Below are 14,963 nucleotides of genomic sequence, written 5' to 3'. Positions count from 1 at the left end.
CAGGCTTCACTGCCCTGCATTAGCAGCAGCTCGTGCTTGCATGATACAGCTTATGCGCACCAGCCCCTCTCATTTCAGTACCATTTCCTTCTCGTTCTAGTGTTAAGAGGTAAAAGATAAATTCACTGCTGCGCTGTCTCCCTGTAAATGCGTACTCCTTTTTTCGTTTGCTATTTTAATTTTGCGTTAACACTGACAGCAACAAGACCAAAGTTATAACCAGGGGCCGTATTATCAAAACTTCGTAAGTACGCAAAATCGACTTACGTGCGGCGTAATTGCTGATATGGAGACGTAACTCAGGGCTCAAATGGCCATTAACTTATGTGTATACATAAGAGTGGATGCAGCAGCTGGGCGTCGTATTTATCAGATCAGCGTATCAGATGCATGCATCAGGTGTATAGAGTGAATATACCAGGTGCCAAGTGCGCAGTGAAGCGTTCGTATTTATAGCCTGGCTACGTCACAGTCACGCAGGTGCATGAGTCTGCCTCAGTGATTGTGTATTGCCTCACTGCTTGCCTGCCTCATCTGCCTCACTGCTTGTCTGTCTCATCTGCCTCACTGCTTGCCTGCCTCATCTGCCTCACTGCTTGCCTGCCTCATCTGCCTCACAGAGCTATTATGTTGCCAATAGCTAGCTGGCCAATACGTGCATTAATGCTTCATTTAGTGTAAGACTACTTCTAACTAATTGCATTATTCAATGTCTAACTAATTTATAATATAGCATAATCTAACTAGTTTCTTATTGTATTATATGACTATCCCTACCTCTACTTCTTTCTCTGGTGCTTTAAAACATCGCATTTAATTACTACTTGTATGTTTGTTCGATTGCTTGCTTTCATATTCGTCCTAACAGTCGTGCTACATACTATGTATTTGTTAGCTGAGTATTTTTATATTCCTTTATTGTGGTATTACCGTTTGTATGGTTGTCTGCCTTACGTCACATAATGAATTGTGAATATATCCCGAGTCCTTTCCCGTTCTGCCTTACACCTGTCGTTATACCTTATTTAAGTTGGTGGCTTGCTTATTAAAGTTGGTCTTGAAGTTGGTCATGGTTGATTATTAAAGTTGGTCTTACTGTTTAACTGTTCACTTGATCAACGCTTGATGATGCGATTGCTGGTCTGCGTAGCTGCTGAACTTCGTTGATGTTTTATTGGGGCTCCTTGCATAGACTGAATAGACTTGAAATTCTCCCTTGATTGTTTAACTGAATTGTTGGTGCTTCATGTCTCTGTTCCTCTATGTAAGTAAGATTATTTCCGAGTTGCAGATGATGCCCTCGAAAAGGAGGCAGGCAATTAGTTGAGAAATTATAGCTGCATAGTAAGGAGTGCGTCCTTCGGATAGCAGGAATGCCTTCAAGCCGTCCTTGTGATGAGTCCCGACCGAGTTCTTGTGAAGGCTGCGCTTGCAGTTGACGTTCCATGGCGTGCTTGATATTTTCAATCGCGCGTCTGCCATTGCCGTTCCTTGTTTGAATTGTTTCGTCAATTCATTCAGCGAGTCTAGTACCTCAACTATGTTATATATTTTTTTATAAATTTAAACAAAACTCGCTTCCTACTCTGCGCATTTTGACAGCACTTGCATGCAACTCAATTGTTGAAAGGTGCAATCTTGTAACCGTTCACTTTTGCTAGATTGTCTAGATCGCTTTCATTTTGTAGGCTAATTAGTAAGCTTATAGACTATCAGCCCCATGTCGATAAATTGTCTCGAAAAAATCCATATTATCCTCAGACTATTGAAAAGCGATTCAAAATATTTTTAATGCACTGTTGAGGCAGATAAATTATTTGATAAATTTCTATGATATGATGCTCATCAATAACTGCAGACTTTATTTCAAGTCCAAATGAATTCAGTGCAATCATTGCAATTAAACCCATCGTCAGAACAGATCGCACTTGCTTGACTCCCGGTTTAATATTTGTGAATAAGTTTTTCTGCAGCTCCGTTGCTGTCAGAAGCAACATGCCTGCGGAGTGATCTTCACTACCAAGTTTTTTAGTGTGTAATTTACACGCTCCAGTGGGTCTACGAGGATGCGGTTGACTCGCTGTATAGCTCGTCCTGTGTCGGTGCTTGTTTTCTTTTGCTTCGTTTGGTGTGATCTATTCTGTACGGAGAATAAAAACTTATATTTTATTTGGAGTCGTAAGTTTAAAAAATTAGTTTGTGCGCAACGTGCTTTTATTGCGGTATTGGAGCACGAAAATCTCCATAGTTTGCCCTTTGTCTACTTACTTCATGGCGTGATCCAGACCTCCAGGCTCGATCAAGTGACGACCATTGTATCAGTAGGCAAAAGATTTAACACAAATCTTTTTGTCTATCATGCGATCTCCCTAAAGTGTGCTTGAGTTCCGTATGGCACGTGCATGCCAGGCACGCCTGTACCCTGTGAAAATTTACAGACGCGTCAGCTTCTGATTTGGAGTACAAGAAGCTGGGGCGACTCTAAATTTTGTCAGGGTAGGACCCTTAGCTTGCCGACGCAGCGTTCGTACTGTCAGGACGAGCAGCGCTGCCAGACGCGCCTCACCTGTTGTCGACCTTGGCGGGGGCGGTCTGGTGGATCGGTACGCGTCATCTTCAACTTGACTGGATGCTCGGGTTACCCTTACCAAACATTTATCATGTGCCTTGAGGTTAATGAATCTTTCAAGCAACCTACATTACGTAAAAGTTAATGTGTTATACTCGTGTTTAATACCGAGTTCAGCATTACAATATTTCCTTCTGCAACGTCAGCGCTGACTTGTCTGCATGCACAGGTACACCCTGAACATTTATCCTGTTACTTGAAGCCAATCAAGCTGTTAAGCAATCTACATCATCTAGAATTAATGTTATAATTAAAACAGTTGTTACTCTTATCATATTGTTTTTTTTAAGAACTAAATTGTTTTGTTACTTGAGCTAAAAAGTGCATAGTCAATACTATAATTTTTAACATGCTAGATCCTCGACAATCTTGCTCCGAAAGTCTACCTTCGAAGTTCATTTATCAAAGAAGATTTTTGAGCCCATTCATGTTGAATTAAGAAGCTACTCCCGACGCTAATAGGCCTGTCCACGTCTCCGAGCTTTATTCTTTCATCCAGGGAAGTCGTTGTAACCGAAAATTTAATTCTTTTTACAACACTTCTCTTTAACTTCACTTCTTGTTTGTCTGTCTGTCTGTCTGTCTGTCTGCTACAAATCTTATAATCGAAATTTAACACACTTCTACTTATCCTATCGATCTGAAATTTTGCACACTTGCGTAAAGTTGGAGACAATGCATGAATCAAATGACAAAACAAATAATTTTGAATATTAATTTTTTCAATATTAAAAAAATTGGAAAATAATTTTGTCAGCTACAAATATTATAATTGATATCTGACACTTTTTTATCTGTCCAATTGATCTGAAATTTTGCACACATTGTGTGTAGTCGGAGGCAATGCATGAATCAATTGACAGAATAAATAATTTTGAAATAATAATTTAAATATAAAAAATTGAAATTTTTAATTTTTTTATTTAATTTTATTTTCCAACTTTTTTTAATATTCAAAAATTAAATTAGAAATTCATGGTACATCTTTAACAATTGAGACACTGGATTCTTTAGAAGTGTTGTCTTTAAAAAGTAATTTTTAAACGTATATTATTTCATGCATTAAGTAAGCACGCTTAGTGCGTAGTCCATAAGGCGCGAGAACCTGGAGACCATCACGCGCAGATAAAAAAAACTTTTCCAAGGTCTTCCATTATTGCGGCCTTGGACCTTGCGTGCCTGCGTTGGTAGCTTGCTGCCTTCTGCCTAAACAATTGTGACCGCCGCAGCATTCTATGACTAGACTTGCTGCCTTCCATCCAAACAATTGTGCACGCCGCAGCATTCTCTGACTAGACTTGCTGCCTTCCACCCAAACAATTGTGACCGCCGCAGCATTCTTACTAGACTTGCTGCCTTCCATCCAAACAATTGTGACCGCCGCAGCATTCTCTGACTAGACTTGCTGCCTTCCATCCAAACAATTGTGCACGCCGCGGCATTCTCTGACTAGATTTGCTGCCTTCTGCCTAAACAATTGTGACCGCCGCGACATTCTCTGACTAAACTGCTGCCTTCTCCATATCCTAGTTTATTTTTTGCTTGGCTTGTTTGAGGTCCTTTAACATATTCGCTAATGGATGCTTGCTTTGATGCTTTTCAATCATTTGAGAGCTAAATTCTCTTTGTACAAATTTCATTGCACCTGGTTCGTTTGCAGCGTATGTCATGTGCATGTCCATTGTAATCTCAGCAAGGTTTTAAACTAAACCAAGCGTGCCAAACGTACACGGGTATCAAACAACGGGCAAAGCGTGCACGGCTATCTTCAACCAACGATCATCGTAAGACTCTTTGAAAATGTAGCCCCAGGCCGAGATAAGTCGATGTTGCTCGCTGTTCTCTGTGTTGCGGCCGACAGTTTTAAGGCGCCAGAGATTAACATTCCACCGCAATCCCTGTTCGTAAGTCTCAACTGGACCGCCCATTGCATAATTCGGCCACCATGCCGGACTGTCGGTCGCTGAAAACCCGACGATAATTTTCGAGTGTCAATAATTCCTTGTTACCTCGGGCGCCTACACATTATTATTTGATGTTATAGAGAAGAGGTGGACGATGATTGGGGTTATGTTGAGCTATCATTCCTGATGAGGTTTTACGACTTTTTCTGTTCGTATGTTCAGTGATCGAGGCTTGGTACTTAAAGCTTCAAAATTAAAGATTTAAAGTGGCGTTTAGACATATTTATTTACAAAAATGCATATAATAATGTTCACTCCATGATGTTACATTATCAAAGCATGCAGCTCGATTGAACGTGATATTGGAACCTGCAATTCAGTGTGCATTCTCCTAGGTTATATGAGGAAAATATATTGGCATTTAATGTGCCAGCTGAAATTATTTATATCACTAAGTAGAACAATACAAAAATGTAACGAAAATTTGTTTATGTCCATATGGTGAATTTCGAATGATTGTATTCATCGAATGATTGTATTTTATTAGTTATGCAAAAATCTTCAGCCATGAGGACATAAAAACATTGTTCTGGAAGTGCAAAAATATTGGCATGGCCTTGACCATTGTTGCTCGCAATCAAATCTGCACCACGAGCGTTGCAGGGGCATCCAGGAATGGCTGGAATGTCTTCACACATTCCCGGTCTGGTAACTAATGCCGGCGACGCCCTCCTGTACTTCGTGGCATTGGTTCCGAGAGTTGTTAGGCATTCCGTCTGCCCATCTGCTGACGGCGCGTGCCCCGGACACCAGCATGTACACGTGCCACGGCGCGTGCCCCGGACACGAGTATGCCAGCATGTACACGTGCCCCGGCGCGTGCCCCGGACACGAGTATGCCAGCATGTACACGTGCCCCGGACACGAGTATGCCAGCATGTACACGTGCTCCGGCGCGTGCCCCGGACACGAGTATGCCAGCATGTACACGTGCCCCGGACACGAGTATGCCAGCATGTACACGTGCTCCGGATACGAGAATGTCAGCATTTACACGGGCCATCTGAGGAGGACATGCGGCAAGCACCATTGAATTCTTAGCTGAAACTGTTTATGCAAAGAATATTATTTAATTTACTGGATTATATGGTGGATGACACCATATATTTGGACACATGATTATAACAATAGCTGATAGTTCGGAAGCATCTCGTATATATTATTTAAAGGATTTTTTAAAATTCTTTCGACTACGTGTGACTTAATGCCCTTATGTAGGTTATCCTGACCCATTTTGACATGGAAGTGAGTCACTATTTGGACAATATGGCCCATTAATTTTTTTTGCGGATGACCATGGAAGACGTGACAGGCACTGCGGGGATTATACATGCACCCATAAAAATAAAGGGGTCATTCTGTACAAATACTGACAAAAGGTAAAAAGTGTATCACAATTTGAACAAAGTCTCGCTCATGTCTCTGAGTGCAGAGCAATTAAAAGACCGCGACGCGTCGGCGACACGACGTCTGGCTCCGGCCGAACCTCCAGTGACAAACACTCATGGAAATGAGGTAGACTTTGTCCATACAGTGATGTAATTTTTGTGCTTCACTCGGTCTTTTAGACTCGGTTCATCGTTTAGAGCGTATCAGTGTTACGTGCAGAATGTGTGTAATTTTTTGGACAATATGACCAATTTATTTATGTGAGGGCCTGACGGCCGTGCTAGGCTAGCCTCGACGGCGCCCAAATAAAATCTGGTGCCCCCACAAATAATGTCTTAGTATTACCATAGTAATATTAAGTAAAATAGTGCATAGTAAAATGAATGGTGTTGCGTAAATGGTCATAATTAAAGTAAGTAAGTTATTGATTGCTTGAGTAAAGCATTATAAATTTGGATATTCGAACCGTGCAACAAAATCTGCGAAATGTGTTGTGATGTGCTTCATGTGTTACTTGTTATTAGTAGAATTGTATATATGATTCGCACCTAAATTCTTTATTATTTATATTCATATATTGTTATTAGTCGAATTGTATATATGATTCGCACCTAAATTCTTTATTATTTATATTCATATATTCCATTATTCATATTTATATGTTACATGTTGAATAGGAAGTGTTCATCATTTTAATTTGCAGAAATTATATGAACCAAATCGAATTAGGTCATTAATCGAGTGTTCATTGAACTTTGTGTTGAATGGTTGATGTAATACAATCAATTTGGTTATGTTGACCCGACTTTCTTGTTGTTGCAGGTACGTGTGGGCAGCTTCCATGCCACCAGGCATCTAACGTTAAATTAACGTTGAAACAAACGTTTTTCGTTGATTGAACGTTAATTAAACGTTATTTCAACGTTATTTGCTTGGTTGGGCATGCCACTACATGCATGCAGAGGCGCTCGAGTCGTGAGTAAAGATTGCACCCGATAGAAAACAGAGTATCCGATCTCCACGTGACGCTCTATTTTCTGAACTTGAATACATAAATAAAATTTTTCTAACAATAATATTAGAAAATTTAAATAAGACACTAATTCAAAATTTGGCATCCCATATCTATAAAACATCGTCGGTAATGTGAAATGTTGTTGGTCTTGTTATTGGTTGGTAGAAAGTTTATGTAGCTCTTCAATTTTAAATTGGCAAAACCTCATTTTAATTCTTGCATATGATCTAGTTTTTAACGACAAACTCAAGCTCGCTTTTCACGTAACCACTCTAAAGAACAGTTAACAATGAACAATAACTGAAATTATTTTTAAAATCATTTCCATTTAACTAAAGTGAATGGTCTTAACGACCGGAAGGTAATCATTCTAAACGTACCATGCAGAACTGCTCCTCATCCACACTCAGAGAAATAGACGAGACAATTTCCAATTAAATAGCGATGCACTTTTTTAATGTGTCATCTTGACTCGGTTTGGCCCTAAAAAGGACATATCAGCACTACGTGTAGAAAGCGTCTACCTACTATTTGGACCACATATTTCCTCATCCGCTTTGCAGACTGACTGTCAGCGTTGAGAGTTACGCTGTGAAACAAGAACTCCTGGTCTCGCGTAACTACCTGGAGTTCTTGTTAAGATAATAACATTAGATATTTCACGAGGACAGACCTATGCCCCATACCGCCAATCACGGACATGGTCAAAAGTACTTCAGTGGAGGACCACACCCAAAATTTGCTGTTGTCCGTAATATGATCGGCGAACTTCCAGGCTTAATGGCTGGTCATATGATCTTTAGGCATGAAGTATAGTCTTGACAGCCACTACGTATTGATGAATTTAACACCATAAATTTGCAACCGCAAAAATGCGTAATTCCGCAGTATAGTAGTCATTTTGAAATCTATAAGGATTTAACTCATGCTCTAAACTCATCCTCCTCTGAGATTCATGTGTAACGATATTTTATTCAAACTCCTAAGTTTGCCTGTGTAAAAAACTGTCGGAAATGACGGGTTTTCTCCTAACCTCCAGTATTCATGTATTCATAATATTTTTTATCGGAGAGAACGTCGTAATAGCGGCGGCAAGTAGGCATTTCCGAAGCTTGCGGGTGCTCCGCTGTTCTCGCCCTACAGCTAATTTCCGAGTCGTGTCGACATGATCTTCACATGAATCATGGAGACTCGATAACATCCTACTTTATGGTGGAAGACGCAGGCGTACAGGCGTTCAAGATAAAATTCGTTACGCGAGGCTGCGATGAGCGTTTGCTTGCAATTAGGACAAAGGTTTATATTTATATCCATGATCTCATTTAAAATTAATTTAAGAGGTTTTAGAATGTGTTACGAGCTAAAGTCTCCTAAAATATACCTATACCTAATGACGGTCCTGAGTGGTTGATTGTTCCATGTCAGTCATGGAAGGTGTTTATTATATATTTCACGGAGGTTTATCTGTTCCGAAACACGTTTATCTTCATGTTAAATGATCGTATTTCTAATTCATCGCTTTCATTCCTTACAATTTTTTTATTTATCTGCTCCGTCCAAGGGCCTTTGCCAAAGGTTTCTTAGAAGGCTCGTGATTTAATTCGTGAACAATACATGACGTCTGCGTTACTGAAGACGTTATAAAGCGTGCAGACCTTGCCATTAGAGCATGCAGACCTTGCCCTTACACGGCAGTCTTGCATGGCTGTGATCCGCCCTGATCTCTGACTTCACTGCAGAGACGCGCCCCCTTGTGCTTTGTGTTATCCATTGTTAGGATTTATTCCATACGCGTAATTTCAATTTTGAATTGGGTGTCAAAATGAAAGAATTGGTTTATTGTTCGACTACGTTGTTAGAAAAAATACATCAATTTTTGATGGAACGCTCGAAGGTACGATCGACTACGTTGTTCAAACTTCAATTTTTGATGAAACGCTCGAAGGGACGGGGCTACGGCGTAAATAATGACGTTGTTTTAATAGTATTAGAAACAAGACGGAGCACAGCAGTGCCGGTGACGACATCATCTGGTGCTGGGTGTGTTGCTTTCATGCGTACAATCAGAGACACGATGTCCTAATAGCAATGCACTTCTCGTTCTTGTTTGGGTCATCTTCGTCACCTAGTTTGACCCGGAAAATTATTATTATTATTATTATTATTCCACGAAGAGATTGTCGTGGCGTCTCGTTCGGATCGAACTTCGAGGGCACGTTACAAGTGGCTAAAAAAGACACGAGAGGAAAAAGGACGTATCAGTGCTACATGCTGAATGTGTGTCACTTTTTGGACATTATAACCCATTAATTTCTCCGAATGTAGTTATTTATATAGTCTTGTATGTATGAAACCATAGATTCAAGTTTGGTCATAAAAAAGTTATAATGTACTGAATTATTTGCTAATTAGAGCGTTGGCTACTTTGAGTTTATAATATTTATATTAGAGTTCATCACGATATTAGGCATGCGCTTATGTAATTTGGAAGCTGAAAATAAATATTGTGAGTATTATTAATTATTTGTAAAAGATTTGCATGCCTGCTAATTCCAAATATCCGATGTTATTACATTAATTTTAATTACTTAATTATTAAGACTATTGCGAAATTTTGCATGAAAGCCCTTTGTGTATCATAGAGTGGGCTTGATCCTACCATAGCGGCATAATGCAGCGTTTCCTGATACAACTTGGGATGTTTTCTTGTCCGATCGCCCACTCGATGAAATTAAAACCTCTCACTCCCTCTCTAAATGCTCACTTGGCCTCTCTAATGCTCACTCAGCCTCTCTAATGTTCGCTGAGCTCGTCTTAATGTCCTCTCCGGAATTTCGTGTCGTCTGTTGGCTTACGTTCTTCAGGGTGCTTTCCTGGTGAACTGACAAGCATAGTTCACGGCAAAGGTTCGGTGAATTTAAAATCTTTTATTACCGCGTATATCTTGAACGTCGTTGCATGTATAACACTTCATAAGTGAGCGCTACTTTGAATATATTGACACTGGCTGTTTTAAGGTATAAATATATCCAAACGTTCTTAAACTGTGCGATATTTTCTCACATTGTTCATGACATCACTGGAAATATAGCTATAGATGGTAGTCAAACAAATACTTTTTGCAATGAGGTACGCAGACTTTACCCGAAGCTGTTTCTTTCAAGCGATATTCCCAGGAACACTTACCTGTAACTTGATCTTTCAACTCACCTCCCAACCTTACAGCGTCGGATCAAGTTAAGATCAACTTGCCCTTTCCCAGTATGGCGATCCTCTGACATGGTGTGACTTCACCTACATGGAACGTAATTTACACTCAGAGAAATGTATGGGTTACATTGTCCAAATAGTGACATACTTTCTTGCCCACAGCACAAGTAAAGAACAGACGTAGTACTGCCACGCCGTCTTGCCGAACCGAACTATATATCAGGATGATCCCCACGCAAAAGCAAAAATTACATCGATATTTTGACAAAGTTTCACCCATTTTGCTGATCGCGTTCTTGAACTTTGCCACATGCATGACTGGATTTTGGTTGGTCAAAGCAGTGCAAATTTTCTGGCATGTGGAGCTGGACAACCGTCTTATCACCTGCCAAATCTGTTGTGCTTTTAAGGGTAGGTTGGTTCGCTTCTCGTTACGTGAGCTTTTTATGGGCAACGGGCGTCTTCGGGTAAATATAGTGCGCCCTCTCAGCGTATTTGCGTGGCCATGGCCATGTTTGAAGAGTTCCTCAAGCGTCCACTTACTATGTGACTCCCGAATAGGTGAGTGATTGATGGTCAGGACTACATGCTGTATGTTGTTCTCGTTTTCTTTTAAATTAGGTTTCTTTTTTGTTCGGGTCAAAGAGTTAACATTGAAGTCGATTAATAGTCAATATAAATTTGTGATAAATTTGTGTTCATATTGCACGGTGACAACTCGTTCTTCAAGCGATCCTTACTACAAAATTTATGCCAAAATCTACCTGGCGGCAGACATTCTGATCATCAGGCTTAGCGATCATCACACTCAGAGAAATCAGTGTGACTTTTCCGAATGCAATTTTGGACTTACGTGGGCCATCTGACACAGTTCGGTCCGAAAAAAAGCGTGTCACTGCTACGTCAATTATTCCCTCGTGCTGTGTGTATGAAAATACGTTACTATTTAATTGGACAATATGACCAATTAATTCTGTGTAATGCTGTTTCGGCTGCCGCCCACGGCTCAACTGTTATTTACAGCAAGGGACGACGAGTTGAATTGAATTAGTAAATATAAATGAGTTTTATCTAAAAATATAGAGAGTTACAATATACAGGAATGCAACGACCCAATCTTCCCTTATTTTGAAGTGTCTTTCCCATAGTTTGTTTAAGACATATTTCTTCATTATTGGATCCTTCTCAGAGAATTATGTTATAAAATTGTGTTACCAACTGCAAACTCTATTTCATTTTATGTCCCTAATTTTACAGTTAAAGTGATACTTCATTTCGTCGAGCATAACATAATCTATCTTATGACTCGAGGATCCGGACTTTACCCAAGCGAAAATATGATGTTTGACTCATTTTGGTAGCTACTAATAACTTATTCATAATGTTTTTATAGGCCTAATCAATAAGCAAAATGTTGTCTAAATAGCGGAAATGTATCCAGGTCATCCAGACTTATCCACTGAATTAGTCATCGTGTTTATCTCATCGGGACATCAGCAGGTCATTTCCTTTGGCGTAAGTAGACGAAAGAAGCGTATTATATACAGCCTAAAAATTTATATATATATTATTCTTCTCCAATTTTTAGTCCTTGAATTCGAAAATGAAGGCCCCAGCCTGTAAACACTGACAGTTTAACCAAATTACCTGTCTCTGTACGTTAACCTGTTGCATATTGCGAGCAAGTTCCCCAGCAAAACTGGGTAAAGCTAATAGTCTACTCTAAAAACCTGCACCGTACGACGGTTAACTATATACGCTGTCGTAACCTGTCCGCTCCTTTTAAGGTACGTTATTGAATATGTGCAACCTACTCTAGGAACATGCACCGGACAACGGTCAACTAAAGACGTTGTCGTAACCTGTCTGTTCCTTGCAGGGCATTTTCTTGAATATGTACCACCTACTCTAGGAACCTGCACCGTACAACGGTTAACTATAGACGCTGTCGTAACCTGTCCGCTCCTTCTAAGGGGCTTTCTCTGTGCACGTAAAAAGACTTCCCGGAATTCAAGGTTCAGCCAAACGCGGTCTGCATACTAAATACATTGATCACTGATCCCAAGTTCAGATTATAGAGATTTCAAGAAAACATTTACTATATCGTCAATTAAAGTTAATATTTTAACCAGTCATAAGCGTGAATTTCCTGATTTAATTATTAAAAAAATCATAGCCATCGTTAAAGTTGTCGAGATTTTTTAATCCGTTCAAAATTGTCAGGTTTAGTTACTAACCTGAATAGTGATAGTCTCGAAAATTGATGTAGACTAACGCCTTCATCAAGATATGACTACTACTTCAAGTTACTGCGTTGTTCCGAACCTTATTCCAGCATTCAAGTAAGAGTAACATTTAAAAATGGATAAATTGACTTGTGTAATGCAAATGCGGAGGATAGACGCTCAAAAATTATATGAAGTAAAGACCAAAATAACAATTTGCATCAGCATACGAAAACAACATTTTCTGAATACGGCTTTGTCTCTTTGGCGCCGAAAACATAATTTGCGAACGTAGTTCTTGGACTTGTTGCAAATATTGTACAGAAATTCATCGGAAAAATGTAAGACTTTTCTTTCATTGCGATATTTTTCCTAATTCAGATACAGCAAAGTCATTTTTCTGTCAGTTTCGTCCTTTATCTTACATATTTGGGCGGCTTATGTCGTATGCAGTTATGCTTTCGTAGTTTTTAATCGGAATATCGACTTTGAAAAAAAAAATTCAAACCCGCGCGCTAAAGTTCCTCTGCTTGTCAGCTGCTTGGCTGTGGACATTTGAAATTGAAATCTCGATCTTTTGATCGAAATTTCATTTCATTTTGAAATGAAATTTCATTTTTGATCGAGATTTCCTTTTGATCGATTTTTTGATCTTCAATAAAACATCGCCCCTATAATTATGTGATTAACTGGGCAGCAACGCTTACGCTTAAAAAAAAAAGACTATATATATATATGGCACTGTGTGCCGGGGCGAAATTTTAAATTTTAATCTGAATTTGCTATGAATGATGTAAAATGAAGATATTAAATAGGATTGAAGGAGCAATCACTAATTAATTGAGTTTCATCGCATATGACTCCAATCGTATCACGTACACTGAGTTTTTTATTTCATTATACATGCAATTTGTGGGCCTGTGAGCTTTCCGTGTGGTGATGTTCAGAGAGATTAATATCCAAACGAAGAAACTGTTGTTACATTAGTGTGTTTAATGTAAACAATTTAATATTCTCATAGTTTAATTTCAACTGTTTCGTTTGTGTAGTATTGAATAGACGTTCTTTTTATTACAACACTTCTCTTTAACTTCACTTCTAGTTTGTCTGTTCGTCTGTCTGCCACAAATCTTATAATCGATATTTAACACACTTCTACCTCTCCAATCGATCTGAAATTTGGCATACTTGCATAAAGTTGGAGACAATGCATGAATCAATTGACAGAATAAATAATTTTAAAATTTTAATTTTTTTTAATATTGAAAAAAATTGAAAACCTAATTTTGTCTGCTACATATCTTATAATCGCTATTTAACACACTGCTACCTGTCCAATCGATCTGAAATTTTGCACACTTGCATAAAGTTAGAGACAGTGCATGATTCAATTGCCAGAATAAATAATTTTGAAAATTTTAATTTTTTATATTTATGAAAATAAAATTTAAAAATGACTTTGTTTAATATTTGATGATAAAATTAGAAATTCATTCTACATATGCAACATCGCAGACTCTGAATTCTTTGCAAGTGTTGTCTTTAAAAAGTAATTTTTAAACGCATATTTTACAACACTTCTCTTTAACTTCACTTCTTGTTTGTCTGTCTGCTACAAATCTCATAATCGAAATTTAAGACACTTCTACTTATCCTAGCGATCTGAAATTTTGCATACTTGCGTAAAGTTGGAGACAATGCATGAATCAAATGACAAAATAAATTATTTTATAAAATAAAATTTTTTTTTTCAATATTAAAAAATTGAAAAAATAATTTTGTCAGCTACAAATCTTACTATAACTGATGGTTGACACACTTTTACCTGTCCAATTGATCTGAAATTTTGCACATTTGTGCGAAGTTGGAGGCAATGCTTGAATCAATTGACAGAATGAATAATTTTGAGAAAAAATTTTTTTTTTTTAAAAAATTTTAAAATTTTTTTTTTTTAATATTCGAAAATAAAATGAGAAATTCATTGTACATCTTTAACATTGGAGACACTGGATTCTTTGGAAGTGTTGTCTTTAAAAAGTAATTTTTGAAACGTATATTATTAAGTAAACGTCTTAATTGTTTGTATTAATATTCCTTTACTGGACACAAATTCATATGGCTTATGTGTGAGGAACCAATCAATTTGAGTCAAGTTGAGTAAGCGCATTCTGACAGATATACTAATTCAGCAGCCTCATTCTAAACTCTTGTCAGGATCCACCTTTGCCATCCAAAGCATTTTTGCACTTTTAATCGGAAAAATTGGCTAGTCACTATACCAAGCGCGTGGTGTGGTCTCGTGTCAAGAAATAAGGCGGGTCTGCATCAGCAGACCTCCTGCATGTCGGAGTCCCCCGCCTCTGGGTCTGAAGCAGGTGTATCGCGTCTCGCGACAGGTGCCTCGTACAGCTCTAATATTTTAGGTCCATAATGAGGGCCAAGCGTCTGGTTCTTGCAGTCCTAACCGGCATCACAATGCGCTCATCTCCAGCTGCACGCCTGCCTCCATTTCTTGCTCCATGGCTTATCAG

The 14,963-nt window shown here is 38.7% G+C and overlaps 1 protein-coding gene across 1 annotated transcript in view; it reads left to right on the top strand.

Moving 5' to 3' along the window:
- Positions 1 to 5,248: 5,248 nt before the first annotated feature.
- The window catches only part of LOC108666440 (integrin alpha-PS1), a 77,649-nt gene continuing 67,934 nt past the window's right edge, over positions 5,249 to 14,963 (top strand). The window contains exon 1 of the mRNA XM_018153317.2: positions 5,249 to 5,550. Within this exon, the coding sequence (XP_018008806.1) occupies positions 5,249 to 5,550 (302 nt within the window). The remainder of the gene's footprint in view (positions 5,551 to 14,963) is intronic.

The sequence above is a fragment of the Hyalella azteca genome, unplaced genomic scaffold, assembly GCF_000764305.2.
Source record: "Hyalella azteca isolate HAZT.00-mixed unplaced genomic scaffold, Hazt_2.0.2 contig9249, whole genome shotgun sequence".
NCBI classification, from domain to species: domain Eukaryota; kingdom Metazoa; phylum Arthropoda; class Malacostraca; order Amphipoda; family Hyalellidae; genus Hyalella; species Hyalella azteca.
Note: the sequence above shows the minus strand (reverse complement) of the source record. Positions and strands in the feature narration are given on the sequence as shown.